We start from the raw sequence: 24111 nt of genomic DNA on the forward strand, positions 1-24111 counted from the left end.
TCGTTTACTAGTCCCAGTTCTCTGGTCAACATGCCTTGATTTTTGGTAGCCAATTAAATATCGTCAAGTCCTAAAGGCTGTATAGGCTAGTTAACTGACATAATATAGGAACACAACCTCTATTGTCTATGAATGAATAGATTTGACAAGTCGTGTTCATAGATAAAGTTTTAAATCACGTTTTTGACATTTTCAGTTTTAGAAATAGTCACTAGATGGCTATAATATGTTGCTTGGTGATACCATTGTAAAAATATGAATACAAAAGGGAAGAAAGTTGGAAGAAAGTCGTAGAAAAAGGAATCATTTTCAGTGCATATTTTGTTACAAATATTTTTTAAGAAAATAAACAGCAAACCTAAAGATTCGCCATTTAATGGCAGTCATGACTCATCATGGTTCGTTTCAACTTTCAACATTATTTTTTGTTATGTGATTTTAATTACAAATTTAAAAGAAGTGAGGGAGCCTAATGTTGCCGATAACGGTTCAACCATAGGTACCGTTGTAAATTTTTAGCTAGTGGTCTAGAGTTCGAGATTCGTGGCGGCTGATAAAGATGCTGGCTGGCTCAGTGCGGAGGAATATCGATATCGATACAAAATCTACAAAACTGTGAGTCTGTGATCTTTTCCGATTAACTGTCACACCTTGATTAAATGATCTGATAATACAATCTATGTATATAAAACCTTGACTGACTGATGATTAAAAGTTTAAACCTCGTTTAAAAACATCTATTTATAAATTAAATCCTACTATATAATATTATAAGGGCGAAAGTTTGTTTGGATGTATAGATGTATGGATGTTTGTTACTCTTTCACGCAAAAACTATCAAACGGATTTTAATGAAACTTTACAATAATATAGCTTAAACATCAGAATAACATATAGGCTACAATTTTAACCGACTTTCAAAATGGTGTTATGTTCGTTTTCTTATGTTCAACGATTACTCCGCCGTTTGTTAACCGATTTTCAAAAATTTTCTTTTGGTATATAGGGTATCATCCCAATTTGATATTATATTCACAAAAGTGGTGATTTGATGAAGGATACATAAGTAATCGCGGAAAATCCTCAAAATTTATAGGGAAACATGTGGTGACTTCGGTTTCGTGAGAAGTATTCTAAGCATGTGCTACCAAAAAGTAAGATTTTTTACCGAGGTATACCTGGTATACCGTGGTTCGGAAGGTGCAGAGAGAACTCCTGATTTCTTTATAGATACAAGTTTGGGAGTTTCAGCGTTGTTTTAAGAACGGAAAGCATATGCTACTATGCAAATTACATTCATCATCATCATCATCATTACTACCATATTATTATACCATGCATCGTCCCATGGTTATGACTTATGAGCCTATAATGACCCTGTTATTGGTACTTTTCATAGTCTTTTAGATCGAGACTCGGGTTTGTCAAGCGATAATTATAACTAGCTGTTTGACCGAGCTTTGCTCGGTATCCGATGAAAATGACATTTTCTAGAAATGATTGTTGGAGCCGATTCCGAGATTCCAATTATATATATAATTGGAATATATATATATATATATATATATATATATATATATATATATATATATATATATATATATATATATATATATATATATATATATATATATATATATATATATATATATATATATATCTAGCGCTGCTACTTTCACAGTGAACTCTCTACAAGAAACACGTATACTCCCTAAAGTATTATCACTTATTTTTGTTACACACTGTATATACAAGAATTACTCGCTTAAAGATATAAGATAAGATTAAGAAATCTATACCTACAGCTACCTAATATTAAACCTGAAGAGTATGTTTGCTTGAACGCGTTAATCTCAGGAACTACAGGTCCGATTTAAAAACTTATTTCAGTGTTAGATAGCTAATTTATGGAGTAAGACTATAGGCTATTATATTATATGTGTAATGCGTCGAGTTAGCGACCGGTCGTGCTCCGCGTTAAACACGCAGCAAAAGTAATATTTTTGCGAATCGCGCGGCACATTGCCGCTGCACGTGACCATGGCGCTCGTGGCCAACGAGTTGCTTGCGTTTATCCAGCACACCATCGACACTATGGACGAGGTCAGCATCATGCAGATCTGCAAGTCCTCCTTCTCCAGCGAGGAGATTTGCAAGGGCAAGCAGCTGCTATACGAGACGCTCGGACAGAGCGCGAATATGCCGTCGCGACGAAGAGACGGAACGGAAAGGAGCGTGCAGGACATCATCTCCCTGCTGAAGCAGACGGATCCTGATGAGGTGCCGGCTTTTGTGGTAAAGGAGCTCTACAAGCTGCCACCCGTCACATTGGACCACGTCGACGTCGTCAGCCTACTGAAGGACATCAGGTTCCTGAAGGAGGAGCTGGCCGGAGTTGGAGGTAGATTGCAGGCATCAGAGTCTACGATCAGTGACTTACGTATTGAATTATCGCAATTAAAAAGTGGTAATTCAATATGTAGGTCACCTGATGCTGATGCCGCATTCGTCACTACTCGTCGTGGCGCGCAAGCGAGCACGTTTAGCCCGTCAGCATTATCGGATGGTCAACGAACACCGCCGCTGCCGCCCCCGCCCCCGCTCCCCTCCCGGTTGCGCCGACCCCGAGTCCTCAGGCAACTTAGAAAAACTTTGCGACTGTTGCTGGTCGCCCCGCACCTCCCCCGCGGGCGAAAACTAATGGGGCGAATGAGAGCCGCAAGGCTCCGAAAAGTCGCGAGACTGAGAGCCGCAAGGCTACGAAGAGCCGCAAAGTGGAGTCTTCTCGGCTTGGCAAGGACGAAGGCAGGAGGTGCGATGAGGAGGGCTTCATACTGGTGGAGAGGAGGAAGAAGTCCGCCGCCCGCAACCATCGCGGCACCGCACCATATGTACCTGAGCTGCGTCTGCGGAGCGAGGTCCCCGCGACGCCCCTGTACATATCCCGCCTGCACTGGTCCTTGGAGGTCCAGGACGCCGTGGACTACATCCAGAAGAAGACGACACTGCGCCTGAGGGTCGAGCGTCTGCAGTCTCGCCACAAGGTTAACTTTAGCTCCTTTGTGGTGAGAGTACTGACGAATCTTCTGTCGACTTTCGAGGCGCCGGAGTTCTGGCCGATGGATGTAGTCTATCGGAGGTTCCGGGGGAGACTCCGGAACGAAGCGAGTCACGTCGCCGGCAAAATGTGACAGTGTTAGTTTTTTAAGTATATATAAAATATGTATGTTAGTTTTAAGGTATTTATTATATAATTATATGTATGTTAGATTTAAGGTATTTGTTATATGGGCCTCTGATGCCTGAATTAAATGATTTGATTTGATTTGATTATCACGCTAAGACTAATACGACCGAAAACTTTGGAAAATGTGGGAAAAATGGGGGAATATGAGAAATTACGAACTACTGGAGCAATTTTTATGGCAATATTAAGCACAGATATAGAGTAGACCAAGTGAACAGAGTAGGGACATAAGCTATTTTTTATGGAAAAATGTACACTTTCCGTAAAATTAGCACGTTTTACGCGGGCGAAGCCGCGTGGGACATCTAGTGTTATATAAAGCACCAATCAATAGGCGTGACAGTGTTTCCGTAAAGTGAACCACAAAATGTACATTGTACATGTTGTGGGATATACTAGAGGGCTCGCTTCGCTCGCCCTGATAATATAATTCATAGTTGGCTTAGTATAATATAACTTAATATAGTAATATAGTAATATATTATATAATAACTTATTAAAAGGGCCCATTCACGGCAGGATTGTCCGGCAGTCCTACCGTGAATGGGTCCTTTAAGCGCTTATTCCACTTGTCCTAATTTAGTGACTAAATCAGTTGTCATTTTGGTCAGACGTCTTCTTAATGGCTCCAGTTCTATCAAAGCAACAAAAAATTGGTCTTCTAATAGGCTTAGCTGTTGGCTCAATGAAAATAAAAATAAATAAAAGGCGAAAAAGATGGTTGAAAGAATTTTTGCTCCACGTAAAATTATGAATTATGAACTTTCTGAATTACTTGGAACCAGCAGACTTTTTTTTACTTTTTATTTTTTGCCTATGTATTTTACATTTAGTTGACGCGGACGAAGTCGCGGGTAACAGCTAGTAACATAATATAAATTGACTTTAATATAGATTTAGCAGTTCCCACTACAGATAAAAGGTTGAAACCATCTGGCAACACTGATTTAGATTTTAGTCATTCAGGAGCCACATTTTTTTCCGATTTAGGACCCTAGCTAGGATCCTAGCTTTCTAAATGTTATTCCACTTGACAAAATTTTTTAGGATCCTAGCTAGGACTTCCTAAATAGGACAAGTGGAATAAGCGCTTTAAGTAACAACAACCATAGACAATAATTAGCGGAATACAGGAAAAATTCTAGCAACACCAAAAAAACGGAAATCGCTTTTTCTGTGACGTCATGGGCGGAGTTTAGTTGAAGATCGAATTCGGATTCGGTTGGCGGGCGCGGCCATCTTGGTGAATAAGTGATCAGGCGATTCAGTTTTAGTTAGTGAAAAATCATTAGTCATCCACAATGTCGGAAAGGGAAGATAATGTGTACAAAGCTAAACTAGCCGAGCAGGCTGAGCGTTACGATGGTAAGTACATATTTTTGATATATGTGTCGAATTAGAATGATAATTCCTCTTTTCTTAGTTGCCGACAGATGAGAGATATTTCTCTAGTTTTAGTTGAAATTCCACTACTAGAGCTGTGTCTTACCTCAGTTTGTACACACAATGTTGTAAAACTGAGTTGCAAATGCTATCTATGTTAAATTTTAGTCCAAAATCAATTCTACTCGTAAGGCTTGGCCACCGATCGATGCGTCATCCGCCGGTGGGATGTCCTTACTCCTTACCCTTACTCTTTACAGTACATAAAGAACTAAAACGATTACTAGCCCCAAGTCAACGACAGTATTATATACCGATATATAAAAATTGTGACTCGAAAGTCAATGACGACAAAATTTCATCTATGCATTCATCTTAAAATTTCGATCGATGCAAACGAACTCATTCATGCATAACTTACCTTGGTGATTGTAAAACCTCAACTATAATTGAAAAAAGCCTGAAATCAATAATCGTAGAATACGACTGCCCATTGTTCGTCATTGATTTCCTGTGATACTTTTCTATGAATTGCTATTATAGTGTCGTTCGTCTTTACTTCAGCAAAAGCCTATTAGAAACCTCGCTGCTCAGTATTGCATAGTAATGGAGGTTTCTTTCATATTATGGCAAAGGCCAAAGACCAAACATCGACTGATGTTAGTCGAGTTTATTTTACGACATTGTGAGCTACCAGTCGAAGTTACTTTTTACGATGTAGGGATCATATTTCGACATTGAGGAGTGTAGTCTGATGAAAAACTAATTTATATGTTGCTATTTCAGAAATGGTCGAGGCCATGAAGAATGTGGCTTCACGCAACATCTCTGACAATGAATTAACAGTTGAGGAGAGGAACCTCCTGTCTGTAGCGTACAAAAACGTGATTGGTGCTCGTCGGGCTTCATGGAGAATAATTTCCTCAATCGAACAGAAGGAAGAAACCAAGGTGTGTTTCACAATCAATAACTTCTATTCACTTTGTTTTACACTTCAGTGGAATCAATGAATGTTTGTTTTACAATTTGTCATTACATAAGGATGTGTAAGGAAAAAATTCTACATACATAAAGCTATGTAAGATACTCTTTTATTACATCGTTTATTATTAGATCTAATGTTCCAATTAACATTCCAATAAGACAAGAACAAAACTATACATATAAAAGGTTAAAATTATTATTTGCACATGGCCATAAAAAGAAGTATCATGATTATTCAGCAAATATAATAAAAACTAACTTATTGTATTTCAGGGAGCAGAAGACAAACTTAACATGATCAGAGCATATCGTAGTCAAGTTGAGAAAGAATTGAGGGATATCTGTTCCGACATTCTCAGTGTACTAGACAAACACCTCATCCCCAGCTCTCAGACTGGAGAATCTAAAGTTTTCTATTACAAAATGAAAGTAAGTAAAAGCTATTACATTACAAAAGGAGGTTTGGGTATGCAATAAGTTTTTATTCTGTTTTTTACTTGGACTAAGAGAGTATAACATTCTAGGTTTCACCTATTTGTATTTTTTTGCAACAATGTGATAAGATGGAAATAATATCTTTATCAAATTCTTTAGATGATAACAGGTGTTATGGTACTGTACTAAAAATGGGTCAATGTTTCATAACACTATAAATAATATAACATGTATAAATGAAAACATGAAATTGCTCTTTCTCTGTGAAAAAAAATATAGGTAGGAATTATCATAGAATTAGAATGTTAGAAAAGGCATTCCATACAATAGTCAGCACGAAAATGTGTCACCCTCGAAATGAGTGAGCTCACTCATCTGAGAGCAGTGTGCCTTAGGAGGCGGTAACAGCCGGACGTGTTTAATTAATTAATTACCGCATTGTTTTTTGCTACATTTCGCTCCAGAATGCCGTCGTGTGCCTTCGAACAGTGCAGTAACAACACGAGGAATACAAATAAAGCCAAAGATGTAATATTTCACACGTTATTACTAAGATTTTATTAATATTTAAATTATTGTCTTCCATTTTAAGAGAAAAATCAAAGCGAAGCATAAAATGAGTGAAAGAGAAAGTAGTATATGATATTACTGTGAGACAAAATATGACGACAATATTTTCTCGATTCAATTAAAGCATAAAATGAGCGAAAGAGAAAGTAATATATGCTATTACTGTAAGACAAAAAAAGAGGACAATATTTTCTCGATACACATTTAGCATGCAAAAACTTTGCTACAGTTTTGACGGCATATGTTGTATCTAAGTATTTTGATATCGTTGGGAATTATGCAACTTTGTGGAATAATTTTAGGTTTGAAACTATAATTGTACAGAAACAAAGGAACTATGTATTAAAAATTACCTTTAAGACTTTTGATCCCCCATATTAATGACGCTGTAATGCCATTTGAGATAACAGATAATGTCATGCTTACTTTGAGTTATCTAGTACTGTTTGATCCTGCTGATAAAGTGGACAAATACAAATATTTACTACATCATTCAGGACCAACCATAGAGCTTAGTTTTGTGTAGTGACTTTAATTCATTTTGTCTTTTTCTTAAATATTTTTCTTCTAGGTAATTTTTTATGCCTGATATTCAATTATCATAAAGAAATAAATTAGTATAAGTTCTAATATTGTAAATTATTTATATGAAACTTATATTTTAAAGATTAAGAGGGTGAATAACGCAGAAATCAAACATTATCCTTCTCTCTTCACACTCATGCCCGTCTTTCATATGCCAGGTGAATCGCTAAGTTAGTTTTTTCTTAACCACTGGATACTCGGAAAAAATCTGTCAAAAATAGAAATCCAAAATCCAAAAAAAAAATGGCGCCAGGCCCCGCCTCTTTTTTACAAATAATATAATATTTTTACATCCAACCTACATTTTATGTTTCTGTAAAAAACATTAACAGCTATGTTAAATTTTCTATCTATCAAGCCATCATAATTATAGTAATTAGTCTGATTTAATATTCTTTTCACAGTATGTACTTTGAAAATTATTTTTCAGACCCTTTGATTACAAATTAAACAATATTTTGTTAAAATCTACACGACGGAACCCTAAATTAGACCCTTGTATCAACAACTCATCGAAACATCTTGAATTGTTTATAAAAACAGCCGTGATTTACGACCCAAAAAAACCGGTTTCGTATAACCCACAAGCAAACTTCGTCATTAGTGCTATATAAATAAAGTTCAAAATGGCGCGGCCGGCAGAAAATAGCCGTTATCTGTGAACTTTTGTTCTCAATTGTTTAGAAACGTAATGCATAATATTGATATAAATTGTCTTAGAGACATTGTGTAATAACTTATATAAGCGTTTTACGTAATTAATTTACAAATATATGAAGCAAATCACGTCGAAATCACCAAAAACTAAACCAAATTTTCGAGTGTAACCTAAAAGTTTTTACGATGTATTTCTTTCAAATGATTATCTAAAATAATTAATTATTAGTAAATTTAGGTATTTTACTACTTACATTCGTTAAATCAATCCATTATTTCAAACAAATTACACAACACTGCAGAACTCACACGAAAAATTTTACGATTTTCAAATGACTGAAAAATATTCGTCGACCACAGATTGTATAATATTTTGCATTCAGAATGTGGCAAATGTATCATAGATCGTAACTAACCCAACTTCTTCATACAAAAGTAGTCTCTAAATCAGCTAAATATGAAATATAATCGAATGAAGAGCGCGGCCCACTTGGGCCTTATGGTGCTTGACGGAATGGCGCTTGACATTTAGCGCGGCCCAAGTGGGCCTTATGGGGATTAAGGAGTTAATAACTTGATAAATATACAACATTTTAAAAATCCGCCAGGTAAGTGTCTCAATGATAGAATTTTATACAATGTGTTAAAATATTAACTTAGGTATGGTTATGGCAATAAGTATATGAAAAATTCATGAAAATTTGATGCATCTTTGTGATTTTTTTTTATCGAGAAAATTTTAAGATAATATCATGTTTTCGCTCAGATCCAATTCTTGGGAATATAATGTAGTGTCTATGTTTAGAAAATGAAATAATTCGGGGCTTATTTTCATCAAGAATAAAAATTAATTATAAAATCGACAATTTTGGGTTTGTCACTCTCTTAACATAATCCAGGGGTTCCCAAACTTATTTTGTCTACTGCCCCTTGAGAAAAAAAATTTTTGGCGCCCCCTTTGGCGTTATCGCCCACTTTGGGAAAGGCTGATAATATAATCTGTTTCTTAATTCCATTAAATTTTTTTTGTAATCTTTCAGCCTAAACTGATCCCAGAGAATCAAACTATTTTCGGCTATTTATAACCTATTTTGGTCTTACAGCAATACCTTTATATGTACAACAAGTTAACACACCCTAAGTGAGGGGTGTGTCTGGAATTTGCATATTGAAGTTTTTATGTAACAATGTTACTAGGGCATTCCATGTTTTTTGTTTCAACATTCTTTTGAAGGTTGTTTCATTGATTTAGTGCGTACAAACACATTTAAAACATTTTTTTAGTAATTGCAATTATTTATGCATAAAAATTAAAAATGTCTGTTCCAAAAAGTAATTTGTGTGGAATTTTATCGTATAAAGTTTACGCGCGACACGTCATTAACAAGCAAATTACTCACTAATGACTAACTTGATAATTTCTTCTGGCTAAGTGAAGAATGTATAATTAAGAAGGCCATATTATTAATACAACTTTTTTTTATATACTCAGACCAGTTTTAAACAAAAAGTTCCAAGTCCACTTGTTTTTTATCAGTAACTAGATGATGCCCGCTACTCCGTTGCGCCAAAATTCGTTTATCGTGCGGAAAGCGTACATTTTCCTGGAACAAAAAGTATCCTATGTCCTTTCTTAGGACTCCAAAGTATCTCCATAGCAAATTTCAGCAAAATCGGTTCTGTGGTTTAGGCGTGAAGAGGTAACAGACAGACACACTTTTGCATTTATAATATTAGTATGGATGAATAATCGGCCAAGTGCGAGTCGGACACGCGCACGAAGGGTTCCGTACCGTTATAGAGCAAAAATAGGCCAAAAATTGTATTGTATGGGAGCCCTTAAACATTTACTAGCTATTTGACCGAGCTTTGCTCGGTATTCGACAAAACACGAATAAAATGACATTTTCTATAAATGATTCCTAGCTAGATCGATTTATCGCCCCCGAAACCCCCTATATACTAAATTTCATGAAAATCGTTGGAGCAGATTCCGAGATTTTAATTATATAAGTATATACAATGATTGCTCATTTAAAGATATAAGATATAGACGTTCCGCGCGGCTTCGCTCGCGTAAATTAGATGTTTTATAGACAAATTAGTCAATAAAAAATCAATTTCAATAAATCAATAAAAAGAGATAAGTCCATTCAAATAATTTCCCCCGTTTTTTCCACATTTTCCTATATTTCTTCGCTCCTATTAATCTTTACGTAATAAAATATAGCCTTAAACCTTCCTAGATAAATAGGCTATCTAACACTGAAAGAATTTTTCAAATCGGACCAGTAGTTCCCGAGAGTAGTGCGTTCAAATAAGCCCTTTCAAACAATTTCCCCCCGTTTTTTACACATTTTCCTCTATTTCTTTGCTCCTATTAGTCCTGGCGGGATAAAATATATCCTATAGCCTTCCACGATAAATGAGCTATCTTATATCTAAGACTGAAAGAATTTTTCAAATCGGACCAGTAGTTCCTGAGATTAGCTCGTTCAAACAAACAAACAAATTCTTCAAAATTATAATATTAGTATAGATTTTATTTTTACTATTAATTAATAAAGAAAGTACTAATACTATTATTTACTTATGGCAAATTATTAATTATACCTAAAAAATCAAGTTTGTTGTATGGGAGCCTTAAATATTTGATTTATTTTGTTTTTAGTATTTGTTGTTATAGCGGCAACAGGAATAAATAAAATTCTTTAGATACAGCCTGGAGCATACAGACGGACAGACATAAAATTCTTAGTAACAGGGTCCCGTTTTCATACTTTAGGTACGGAACCCTAAAAAATGAAATTTTGTCATTTTTATATCCTTTGAAATATTGATAATATACATAAAGTGACTTTTTATAAATAGCCATACTTTATAATGTAAAAGACAACTGTCTGGCTTTTGATGAACATGTGGGTGTAAGACGTGAGTTCATACTAATAAATCTAATTATACTTTGGAAGTTTTCAAAGCAGGATGGAAGCAATAAATATACTAATAGAACTAAATTATGAAGATGACAGATGATTAACACGAATTTATTAAGTTAAGGTTGGGTTGCACCAAAGGCATAGTTATTAAAGTTATGGTTATAGTTAAGGCTAATTTAACTTTAACCTTAACTTTGACCACAGAATTTGACAGAAGACGTTGCTGGTCCGACAAGGCTTTATAAGAACGTGGGTGGGGCACTGTTGGTAAAGGAAAACTGTCAAAAATGGCGTTTTTGTATGATGACAGCGTTAGTTCCTTTTTTCGCCACGTGCATTTAAAGCCTTGTCGAGCTCTATGGTTATGGTTAAAAATGGCGTCTTGATAGCGTCCATTTTTAAATTTAACTAAAGATTTGACATTTTGCATTGTAGAAAGTTATAGTTAAAGTAAGTTGGTGCAATCCACCCTAAGAAATAACATCCCTTTTGGAATAAAGTAATGGAAACATGGGAGACCTTTGTCCATCAGAGGGACACCAATTGGCTTTTAATAATAATAATTAATGAATCTTTTCTGAAATTATTTAGTAACACATGAAACTAATATCTTTTATTTAATTTTTTCAGGGTGACTACCACCGATACCTTGCGGAGTTCGCGACGGGCAATGACCGTAAGGAAGCAGCCGAAAACTCACTGGTCGCCTACAAGGCGGCTTCGGACATAGCCATGACTGAACTTCCACCTACCCACCCCATTCGTCTCGGACTGGCACTTAACTTCTCAGTAGGTTCACTTTCTATAATAATTTTAGTTAATAGTTTTTATAATGATGACAAATGGGAGTTTTCTGTTTTATGCAGTCAAACAGAATGTCACAGGTAGTTCAAGTCGGAAATTCCTGTTGAGACACAAATATGCTGTTTTAGGACTGTCTTTTGATTTTAGTGGCCTGTGAGGCCTCTTATCTCACAAAATTATTTAGAAATATAAATTGACCGATTTATTTTTTAAAGGTCTTCTCAAATTACACCGAAACTCCAACTCACCTCGCAACATCGCAATAAAACGTAAGCTTAAAGTCTGCAACATGAGGGTGGAATTAACGTGACTGCCACACATTACAGGTGTTCTACTACGAAATCCTGAACAGCCCGGACCGCGCGTGCCGGCTCGCGAAGGCGGCGTTCGACGACGCAATCGCGGAGCTCGACACGCTGTCCGAAGAGAGCTACAAGGACTCCACCCTTATCATGCAGCTGCTGCGGGACAACCTCACCCTGTGGACGTCCGATATGCAGGGTGACGGAGAGTCGGGTAAGAATATTACTCTTCTTAAACAATTTTGGTTATATGATTTTTTAAATGTTGATTTGAAATAAAGTTGATTGTAATTTATTTCATTTTGTGCACACAGGTGAGGCTGAACAGAAAGAACCAGCGCAGGATGTCGAAGATCAGGACGTGTCGTAATACTTTTAAACGTTCTATTTTAAATATTATAAAAATTAAATATAATATCATGTAAGACCCAGCCCCTAATGACAACTGGTTGTTAAATTATTATTCTCAAAAACTTGTTTCCGAGACGTTTCTTACTCATTACAAAAACACTTTCGATTGGCAGTTATAAAATCTTTCGCCATTTATCGTTTGGGTATTGGATCAAATCTTCGAGGAGAGAATATACTTCAAAATAATACGTCTTTTGATATAATAAATGTTGCGTTTAACATTGAGTAAATTATATTTAAATCGATTACTTCGGTATCGCATTTTAACTGTATGTTCTAAGGATGTATTTTCCTGACGGTTGCGTCGTGTCGATCTCTAACGTTGAGCTTCTCCCGTGGACGGCCCGCCCGTCCACCCCCTCTATATTATGATAGTGAACGCTAATAGATTTTCCATCTTTCGACACCTGAATATTCCGAGGTGGAATTGTAAATTTTCTAAGTATTTTATACTGTAAAATGAATGTTCTCGATTCTGTCGTACGTCGGCCGCCGCCCTAGCGCCCGGTCGACGTCGCTATACTCGTATACACTGTAGTGAGTGTATGTATCTCGTGAATGTAATAGATATTATTTATCCATCGCTTATCGGCGAATTCGTTTTGCACAAATAGTCGTTTTACGTGGACGTCCGACGTCGCCGAGTCGACGCCGACTCACCTTACGTGCGCAGTTATTTTAGGATCCGTTTCCGTGAGCCCAGTCGATGTGTTACGAGATCATGTCATCAAGATTGTGAACGGCAACGTCGTCGTTAACTTTTTCGGTAGTCCTTCACAACTGAGCTAACTGTTATACGGGGTGTCGACTGGTTTCATGCGAATTCTTTGTATCTGCTAGTTACTTACCGTAGCGTTTATGCTCGTGCGTCGCCCAAGTTATACTAGATCGATCGCATGTGTCGCCGCATGCGAGTGCCGCCCCGACGCGTGCGGGCAGCGTGGGCGGGGCGCGAGCGTGGTGGTGCGAGTGCGAGCGTCCGCCGCGCCTACCGTGTAGCGCCGCGGCGCTCGAGCGAGTCGGAGCGCGCTTCCTTCGTATTATATAATTTTGGAGTATTCACACTGAATTGCTTTAATTACTTACGAGTATTGTGATAGATTTTGTATATTATAATTTATTTTTTAATTTCGCATGTCTGCTAAAATATCGCTGTAGCGCTACGTCTGTTTTATTCTCGCAAGATAACACGGTAGGTCTAAAGTTGTGGTAGGTTAAGGTTCCGGGCCGAGTTAATCGTTTAGCTGCAGCGCTCTATGTGCGAACACATTCCATGTTCCATCGCTGGCCGACGGCGCGGGCGGCGGCTCGATCGCGGCGAGCGTCGCGGTGAGCGTGCCCGAGTAAGATATTAGCGTTATTTTATTTGAATTTTGTAATATTGCATATATTATTGTTAATTTATCCACAAAATTTACTGATGCAATTAGCCTTAGAGTAATGCAATATTGATTTATGTCCTACCACCTACATGGAAATTTATTGTAAATGACAGTGTAAATCTAATAATAAAAATTTAAAAGTCTGGGCATGTTTTATTTCAAAACCCCTTGTATAGTTCATTTTCATCTCATTGTTACATTATGGGTAAGAATATCATTTTAAGGCAGGGATTAATCTCAATCCAAAACTATAACTTTGCAAACAACCAAAGACCAAGCGTATATGCATCGCAATAAGATTCATTTTAGCTTAGCATAAAACTGAAGTCACTCAAACGGATTTTCTCTATTTTTCATGTTTTTTTTTAATATCTTTGGAAATAAACATTAAGAAACAAAATTGTTCGGTTAAAGAATTTTTAATATAGATTTACTAACAATTTATTCAAATAAAATGTATAATTATCCTAGTTAATACTTATATTTCGATGAAATAGGTTTTTATCGGAGGTGAGTTTGTAAATTAATTACAGCCAAAGTATTAAGTTTTATTAAAATGTTTATGGTTTAAGGTATTTTAAATATTGTGCTTTATACCTCATATTTTTTAAAACTTCGTTATTATATTGGAACTAGGTAAACCGGAAGTCGTGGAATAACAAATTGAGGTTTATCCTCGCCTTAAGACACAAAAATTAATTCAATCGAATCTGCTACGACACGAAAGAATTGGTCTATCTCTATCACAATCATAATTTAAATAATAACGTATATATAAAATACGTGGGAGAGCCATGCTTCGGAACGAATGGGCCGGCTCGACCGGATAAATACCACGTTCTCACAGAAAACCGGCGTGAAACGGCGCTTGCGCTGTGTTTCGCCGAGTGCGTGAGTTTACCGGAGGCCCAATCCCCTAACCCCTACCCTATTCCCTTCCCTACCCTCAACTATTCCCTTCCCTTCCCTTCCCTACCCTCCCCTATTACCCTATTCCCTCTTAAAAGGCCGGCAACGCACTTGCAGCTCTTCTGATGCTGCGAGTGTCCATGGGCGACGGAAGTTGCTTTCCATCAGTGACCCGTTTGCTCGTTTGCCTTCTTATTTCATTAAAAAAAAAATCGGCCAAGTGCGAGTCGGACTCGCGCACGAAGGGTTCCGTACCGTTATAGAGCAGAAGTGTTTGTGGCTTAACAAATTGTGTTTTTTGTATGGGAGCCCCCCTCATTTTTAGGGTTCCGTAGCCAAATGGCAAAAAACGGAACCCTAATAGATTCGTCATGTCTGTCTGTCTGTCCGTCCGTATGTCACAGCCACTTTTCTCCGAAACTATAAGAGCTATACTATTGAAACTTGGTAAGCAGATGCAGTCTGTGAACCGCTTTAAGATTTTGATACAAAATTGGAAAAATTATTAAAAATTTTAGGGGTCCCCATAGATACAACTGAAACAAAAAACTTTTTTTTTCATCTAACCTATGCGTGTGGTATATCTATGGATAGGTATTCAAAAATCATATTGAGGTTTCTAATATCATGTCTAAAAAAATATATGATGTACATTACTACAAAAACTACCAACGAAAATTGGTTCGAACGAGATCTAGCCAGTAGTTTTTTTTTATACATCATAAATGGTAAACCTTAATTTAATTTTAACTTTCATTAAATCAACTGTAATATGAAAATAAATCAAAAACCTCTTAATTTCATAGAAATATACCTTATTGCTGCTGCGGAACCCTTCGTGCGCGAGTCCGACTCGCACTTGGCCGATTTTTTAAATTTAATATTATTATTTATTATTAAAGTACACATAATATAATAAAGGATTTTATAAAAATTTCAAGTGTTTAATTGTTACCATTATTGAAATCGAGCAAAAAAGGCTAAAAAAATCACGTTTCTTGTATGGAAGCCCCCTTCATTATTTTATTTTGTTTTAAGATGGTTTTAAGTATTTGTTGTAGCGGCAACAGAAATAGGTACTTACACAATCTGTGAAAATGTTAGAAGTTTAGCTATAGCGGTTTTTGAGATACAGCCTGCTGACAGACAGACAATACAATACAAAGACAGTCTTAGTAATAGGTGGTAATAGGGTCCCGTTTTTACCCTTTGGGTACGGAACCCTAAAAATGTTATTATTTTGTCATCCGGGAAGAATTCTTATAAAATATGCGAAGTGTGCCTCTTCTAACCTAAACTGCTGAACCGATTTTGATGAAATTTGCTATGAACTTCGAATCCCTTGAAAAGGCGGAATACTTTTTATCACGGAAAAATATACTAGTCCGGGAGCCTTTTTTATTGCAAATTTTTTTGTGAGTAGCTTCATTTTGATAAGACGAACAACATATTTTTTATTTGCGAAAAATCTCGAAAGTGGTACGTAGCTAACAGAGATAGAAAAGATTTCATACTTTGAATTGATGGTCCTAAAATATGGACTGTTTTATTTTTATAGTTGTGTATAGCAAAATAAAGGCATAAGCTGCTGAGCGTACGTGCGGTGCCATCGTGTCTGCACTCAACTGAGCCAAAATGGCTCGGGAAGCGGGCTGTTCGAGCAAGGCTGCCTCTCATGTACAATTATCCGCCTCGCCCGTTTGCTATAGCATCCACCTACGTATAGAGTTGAAAGTGAGTGTAATTTAAATGTAGAGTTTCAAAATAAAATACGTAACTTGCTATGATCCATATATTTGTTGAGATCGTTTACATATTACATTAATTTAACAAATTGCAGTGGTCTGATTTAATAGAAAGTTTTAAATATTACATGTACATACACCACAGGGGTATTCCTTAATAATAAAACTATTATTAACTATAATAAAAATAATTGAAGTTTTGATAACATAAGATATGATAACATTGATTATTGTATTATTAAAACTATTATACTTACACAATTTTCACTCCATCAACAGTTCATAACCACAATTTAATTTTGAGACTAAAATACATTTGTATCACTGATATTAAAATAACATTATGCGAGTAATGAGTATAAAAATAATAAATATAATAATTAACTAGAACTATATTGTGAATATTAAAAAGTAACAAATGCCAACAGGTAATATAATATGACTAGGGTTGCCAAGTTTCTCTACAAAATTTCTGGATCTCAGTGTTTGAAGTATGAGGCTGTGCATATATTTTCATTTTATCAAATAAGAATGTCACATAAAAAACAACCCCATTACAAATAAAGATTTTCGCAGCATATAACTATTTCTGGAGTCTATGTTTGTGTTTTCTAGGGGAGATCGCCCCTTCCTATTAAAGACAAAGACAAGTAGACTGTATAGTATAAATATTTCATGGTAGGCGGGTAGTACTATAACCCATAACATTTAAAGGGTAGTTTGTGCTCCAGGCAAATTAATATAATCTATCTCCTATACGGCTTTAAATAATAAAATGTTGGCAAGCCCCGGTGGTCAAAATAATTCAACTGTTAATTTAATTAAGTAAAATGGCTATATTAGAAACTATTATCATCGTTTAAAACGATATACTTTAAAATAAATATACTTTCTTAACGTGTTTCGTTTTAATAATTGGAATGTTTAATGGCAATCGAATTCGAAACGCCTCAGTCTGATATCAATTTTAGCTGCAAAAACACTTGAAGCACCTAAAATAATAAATGACACGAGTCAAAGTATAACATATTATTTATAAATTATAATAATAAAATTGCATGTGCCCTAAAACGGTAAATCACAATAGGATATCTGTGTTACGTGTACCTACAATATTTGAGCGAAAGTACTTCTCAACAACTCTGTGATTTTACTTGACGCAATAAACGACATACAGCAAGCGATATTGAAATAATCTTTAAGTGATCGGCTGTCACAGCTTTCAACACAAGGCCGGCGCATTCCAACTGCAAATTCTCGATAAAATTGTTACTTGCCGTCAAGTGATTATCTTAAAAGCAACGAGGCCGCCCACGATTACTGTTACGGGATATTCGCACATTACTCAGATTGCTGTCGTAATGTTAGCTTTATGTTTTGCAGCTTAAGAGTAAATTCGTTAACTCTTTTACGACTTGACAAAATATTCACTCTTAAATTGCACAACTTAATGCTTAGATTTGAATGCCTTATTAGTTATTAGGCGCTTTGCAGACGAAGGGGCGGGGCGGGCCGGTCAGTTTCGCCGCGAACGATAGCACAAAGGCAATCCTATATTACCACACGGTGGGCAAAAATACCGCGCCGCAGGTGCCCGGCGGGCACTGGCGGCGCACGTCCGCGGCTGCCTGCCGTGGATCACAAAAACCAGTTTACATGCAGTAAAGCATGTAAACTGGTTTTTGTGACGGCGTGTGCTTTGTGTAAGCGGCGCGGGCAGCCGCAGACATCGACGGGCGTACGGCCCGCCCCGCCTCGTCGTCTGCAAAGCGCCTTATTGTGTAGCTATTGTTGATGTCACACCTATGCGTCACACCTCACACATTGCGCGCGAGATGCTGTGGCTGACGTCAAACAGGCTGACGGCGCGCAGGCCGCGTCGCTCATAGTTCAGCAGGTAGGCGGTAGATGACGTCACACTAGCTACGTGAGCGCGCACGAGGGTTGGGCCGGCTGCGTGGGCGGTACGGGCGGGGTGGGCGGGACGTCTGGCAGGTAGCTGTCGGCGCGCAGGCCGCGTCGCTCGTAGAACAGCAGGTAGGCGGCGGCGGGGTCTAGAGCGGGCGCGGGGAGCACGCGACACGAACTGTCGTTGTAGCACAGCCACGCGCCGCGAGGGTTGCGCGCGTACGCCACGTAGTGACCGCCGCTCAACTCGCCAGAGTGCGACTGGAATTTTTAAAATAAAAATGACAACGCTCAATAGAATATAGTCTGTATTTAATATACAGGGTGCAATTAAACCTTCCTGCCAAACTTTTTCCAGGGCTTAGGTATCATTAGGAGAGTCCATTTAACCAAAAAAATTGGGATTGATATTTTTTTAGATGACATATTTTATCCCATTTAAAATCGTTGCAGAATGGTGACTTCGTGGCGGTGAGTATGACCGGGGGTGACGGCGGGGCGCGCGGGCAACGCGTCGTGTCCATTAATTGTTGTTTTTTAGGATAATTTTGGAAGCTATTTCTCAACAATTTAGTACTTTATTTTTTCTTTCATAATCACAAAAGAAAAAATACGTGTATTTTTTTTTATAAGCTTCAATATATCAAAATTTGACAGTAAGGATTAATTGTACCCTGTATTTGAATAAACTTTAAATTACGACAATATGAAATATCAAAGGACAATGACATACCATCTAATTAAAAAAAAATACATAATTTTGTCTGATACCTGGGAGTACTACTTGACAGAGGAGGATAGAAACTCTGAATAAGATGCCGGCTGTGTACATGTAAGACCAATCGACAAAGTTTTCTTAAGTTTTGAGCTCCGGCTTACGTGATTTTAAATTAATTTAGCATTGCTAATTTTCAAAATATGGATGAAAATATGAAATGTGGAAGTAGAAATACTCACAACGACGGCGTACAATCTGTACTTCAAATCGAACGGATCCTGTTCCGGCAGTAAGTGATGTTGATGGTAATCCACGAGGTTGTCATCTTGTACCGGCGTCGTGGTCAGACTAGTGGACTCCAGCCGCTTTCTGTTCGTAGCGACCGTCTCTTTCACTCTCTCTTTGCTTCTCACTCGTTCCTCTGTTGGACTTTCATTCTCTTTCTCGCAGTCACTATCGCTCTCTGATATGGGGTCTTCTATATCTAGTAGCGCGGAGGAGCGCCGTTTCGAAGCGTTCTTTAGTTCTATATGCCTGAGTATGGTCTCTTGAGGCACTGAAGCGAGATATGGCGTGGGATCGAAATCTTGGAATGGGAAGTTGACGACCTTCTGTGATTTAACCCACTTGTTGTTCACGTATTGGAAACGTTTGAGGTGTATGATCTGAAAGAGAATAACGAATCTTTACAATTTGTTAAGAATATTAATTGTGACTTTCAAACAGACATACTTATATAATTTTTCTTTATAAACCTAATGCGTTAGGCGCAATATCACCTCTTTGACTCCTCTGACGTGAAGGTATAATAATAGATAGCGAAATCTATAGACAACTAACTTGCTGTTGCCGAGCGACCTTGGACTTTAACCACTCACCAATACGGGCGGTAGTCGCCATATCTGCAGCTTCTTGGTGGCGGGCTGCGCGCTGCGGCACGCCTCGCAGTGGTAGCGCTGCTCGAGTCTCTCCTCTGACGTGAAGGCGCGGAGACAGCTGGCCAGGTCGATGGGCCGCGCCGCCGCCGCAGCGCACTCCGCCACTGACTCGTGTTCCTGCCACGCCTATACAAATAGGAATGGAAAATAAATGAAGTGGGAGCCGGCATTATAATATCATTTGTTTCGTCTTCTTTTTTTTTTTTAATGAAATAAGGGGGCAAACGAGCTAACGGGTCACCTGATGGAAAGCAACTTCCGTCGCCCATGGACACTCGCAGCATCAGAGAGCTGCAAGTGCGTTGCCGGCCTTTTAAGAGGGAACAGGGTAATAGGGGAAGGTAAGGATGGGAAGGGAATGGAATAGGGTAAGGGTTTGGGCCTCCGGTAAACTCACTCACTCGGCGAAACACAGCGCAAGCGCTGTTTCACGCCGGTTTTCTGTGAGAACGTGGTATTTCTCCGGTCGAGCCGGCCCATTCGTGCCGAAGCATGGCTCTCCTACGTATAAATCTTCGATATCCGGAATCCATCTTGAGTCACTCGTCTTTTTGTAGATTATTTGTTCCTACTTCGATATCCAGGAAAAATAAAAATATAACTTTTATTGTAAGGTAAAACTCCATTATTTCGATACAAAGGAAATTAATTCATCAAGCCCCTTACGCTCACCGGTGATCGAGACACAATAGAATATCTATTATGTCTCATTTTCCCACGATTGACGGGTTGAAATGCGTTAGAAAGTGTAGTGATTCTGATGTGATAAAAAAGGCACTGATAAGATTTTTGATAATTTAATGTTAAAATGTTGCTATTATGAAGCAATTTCAGAAAGCTTTTAATTAAAATACAAAATCATGTTTACCAGTCTCGGTACAAGAACAACAATAAATTATAACCTTAATATTAAAGCCAGACAATATAATATAATAATAATATCTATGGACGCTTCACACCACGTCAGTGTGGCTCCGTGGTAAGTACCTGAAGGACTTGTGTTACGGGTACAACGGAAATATATTTAATACTTTTATATTATACGTATATTTAAGATTTTTATTATATGATACACATATTTAATGCACTTTGAAAACTGTTTTGTTCCGTCGGCGGGATTCGAACCCGCGACCCCCGGCGTGAGCTACCAACGCGCTCACCACTGAGCCATTGTGATGATTTGTGATGAATGACGACCTCTGCGTCATTCATCACAAATCATCACAAAAGAATCATTACCTTCTCCCTTGCGGCCTGGTATCGTAGATGCAGCGCGGTGGGATCCCAGTCGACCGCAAGCTGCGCGCCCGCCGGCAGCGCCGCTAGCCGCAACCGCCGCACGCAGCCGCTGCCCTCGCGACCCTGTATACGACGTGTTGCAAAACTAAGTGACTGTAGTGTGTAACTTCAGGTTGTGTATGGGCGTTTTTGGACTAACCGGCCCGGCACGGCACCAACGCTGGGGCTTCGTTTTTCCACTTGCCGGGAAGAATCAGGGAAGAATAAATCAATCAAAAATGTTACAAAACGGAAAAATATTATGTGTTGTCACGGACAATGTTGCGGGCAACTGCTAGTGTGACAAATTGACAATCAATGCGTTATTACATTTCGATCACAAAACGCGAGGTGAAATTCTAAGTGATACTTAAAAACGAGCCGCAGATATTGTGTAAGGATGTAATAGCCCTTCATTCAAAAACAAGGGACCCGCCCCGGCCGCATCGAGCCGCAAAATATACAGGGTGCAATTAAACCTTCCTGCCAAATTTTTTCCAGGGCTTTGGTATAATTAGGAGAGTCCATTTAACCAAAAAAATTTGGGTGGTATTATTTTTTTAATTACATATTTTATCCCATTTAAAGAAAACCGCATCAAAATCTGTTGCGTAGTTTTAAAGATTAAATGGAACAAAGGGACATGAAGAAAAAAAGCGACTTTGTTTTATAATATGTATAGAAGTATCAAAGTCTCACCCCGGAGTCCCTCCGCGCCTCTATCTCCCGGCTGAACTTGGCCTTGGCGACGGGCGAGTTGCTGTCCGGCACGCCGCTCGCGGTGCTCGTGCGGGAGTGCCGCCGCATGCGGTATGTACCGGCTGTTGAGAAATTGTTATGTTTTAATATTATAAAACTTCTTTGAGACTCGTATATTTGCGTTAAAACTTCTTAAGGGTGTTTAACTGTCTATCTACGCAATATCTTACCTTTGAGGACCTTTCTGTTGACACAGATAAATATGTAACCTCATACTAATCAAAATATTTACGCAGCGTATTACAGGTTCCCTATCTTGGTCATGTGACGTTTTCAATATGCCGGTACAAAATACAAGCAGACCAAAAACATTTTTGACGTGACAACGTGTAATAGCTCGATACTACGGGCTGCATGCACGAAAAAGATGACGTCATTAGCCACGTACTGACTGAGCGAGCAGCCACGCGAGGCAAATCCTCGGTCGGTCAAGACGTGCCTCGTCCGAGCGTGCCGCGGCCCGAGCCGAGCGTTGTCGGTTTTTGTCGATGCTCAAAGGAGCGCCTCGGTCAAGATAACCAATTTTTTTATCAGTAATGTGGTTAGAAACTGCAAACTGTGTGTGTGTGTACGTACGGGTGGGGCTGTCGCACACGAGCGGCGCGTCGTCGGCGGGCAGCGCGCAGCCGCGGCATAGCGCGGGCCAGCCGCACAGCGCGCACCACGCCCCGCCCGCGTCTACCACGCGCAGCCGGAACGGGAACTCGTAGCCGAGGCTGTCGTCACTGAAAAAGAGAAAAACGCCTTTATGTGGCCGCCGCGCAACCGCTCCGCCCACAAACCACCAGTGTGATAAGACCTAATATATTCAGTTCTGTCAGTTACGCTCATAACAAAAGTTTTAATGTTAATTAAATCTTTCGGTTATACAGTTACAGTAGAACTGCGAAATAGAATCCATGTCAAACCAACGTAAAACATCAAACGCGTAACAGAAACTAAAATGCACGACTTCACTTTGTTATAACTTCTGTGTCTTTTAATTAACAGTGAAGTTAAATACGAATAAATGGCTTCATCTTGTGACAGCTACACACAATGTCGTAAATATATTCTTTCTAAATATTTACCAATCAGCAGCATGATTAGCGAGCGACGGCGCGGGTGGGCGGGCCGATATAAGCCTGGCGAGCTGCGCCCATACAGCGGCATACAGCTCGCGACCGCTGGCGCCGCGCCGCACGCTGACAACGAGCGGGACGCCAAACGTCGCGGGCCGGCAGCGCTGCCACGATACGAAGTATGCGTCGTTTGCAACTTGCTTCCTATAAAATAATTTTTACGGTAAAATAATTTGCGATAACTTTCGGAATATGTAATTTGAACTGTTACAGAGTTTCTATCCATACTTAGACCCAATTTCACCAACCTCTGTTTGTTAAATCCTAACAAGGCATTACTTAACATTGTGTTTACTAATCCGCTGTTAATTTTTTACTGTGGGACATAAGTATTTTAACAGTCTGTTTAATTTTCCAAGGTCCGTTAAGTGAACAACGAGTGAATAACATTCAATTCGTTCGTTCTTGTTATAAGGCGACGAAATTGCAACGTACAAGTTTAATACGACATGTTGGCTGCAATGTGTCATTTTCACCTTATTCGTATAATACGTCATCTGGTAGATAATGCGACCAAATTAAAATATCACTGATCGCATACATTTGTTACACTACAATAGTTCTTTTTAATTTACCAGGTTAATAATTATGATCTGTCAAAGCTGAAAACATGAATCATGATACAAACTTTTATTTACTTATTTCGGTTTGGTAATTTTGATACAAGTCAGTGTATTTGCAATGTCAAGGAAAATCCGAGGGCTGAATTTTTGACAAAATGAAAATAAATAATTATTTATTTTCATTGAATGTTATTCACTCGTTGTTCACTTAACGTTGCATTTACTAATCCGCTGTTAAATTTTTACTGTGGGACATAAGTATTTTAACAGTCTGTTTAATTTTCCAAGGTCCGTTAAGTAATGCCTTGTTAGGATTTAACAAACAGAGGTTGGTGAAATTGGGTCTTAACAAGCCATTATTTATTTAACATTGCTTGATGAAACTGGGTCTTAACATTATAAAATATGCGAAAGTGTGTCTGTCTGTTACCGCTTCACGCTCGAACCGATGAACCGATTTTACTGAAATTTGGAGA

General features: G+C 38.3%; 2 protein-coding genes across 3 annotated transcripts in view; one reads left to right on the top strand and one right to left on the bottom strand.

Annotated features, from left to right (window-relative positions):
• The first annotated feature begins 4433 nt into the window (after positions 1–4433).
• On the top strand, positions 4434–13839 carry LOC121728291 (14-3-3 protein epsilon). Its single transcript, XM_042116439.1, has 6 exons — positions 4434–4612; positions 5417–5580; positions 5888–6043; positions 11428–11586; positions 11928–12117; positions 12218–13839. The coding sequence occupies exons 1-6, from the start codon at positions 4549–4551 to the stop codon at positions 12271–12273; spliced, it is 789 nt and encodes a 262-aa protein (XP_041972373.1). The 5' UTR covers positions 4434–4548; the 3' UTR covers positions 12274–13839.
• Positions 13840–18077: 4238 nt separating this feature from the next.
• Positions 18078–24111, bottom strand: part of LOC121728289 (ubiquitin carboxyl-terminal hydrolase 32) — a 31095-nt gene continuing 25061 nt past the window's right edge. For both annotated transcript variants that reach the window (XM_042116436.1, XM_042116435.1), the window contains exons 21-27: positions 23022–23216; positions 22528–22676; positions 21892–22013; positions 21154–21276; positions 19855–20040; positions 19216–19641; positions 18078–18519 (exon numbers count right to left, since the gene is read on the bottom strand). In XM_042116436.1, the coding sequence (XP_041972370.1) occupies positions 18274–18519; positions 19216–19641; positions 19855–20040; positions 21154–21276; positions 21892–22013; positions 22528–22676; positions 23022–23216 (1447 nt within the window). In that variant the 3' untranslated portion in view covers positions 18078–18273. The remainder of the gene's footprint in view (positions 18520–19215; positions 19642–19854; positions 20041–21153; positions 21277–21891; positions 22014–22527; positions 22677–23021; positions 23217–24111) is intronic.

This window comes from Aricia agestis, chromosome 6 (genome assembly GCF_905147365.1).
Source record: "Aricia agestis chromosome 6, ilAriAges1.1, whole genome shotgun sequence".
Lineage (NCBI taxonomy): Eukaryota > Metazoa > Arthropoda > Insecta > Lepidoptera > Lycaenidae > Aricia > Aricia agestis.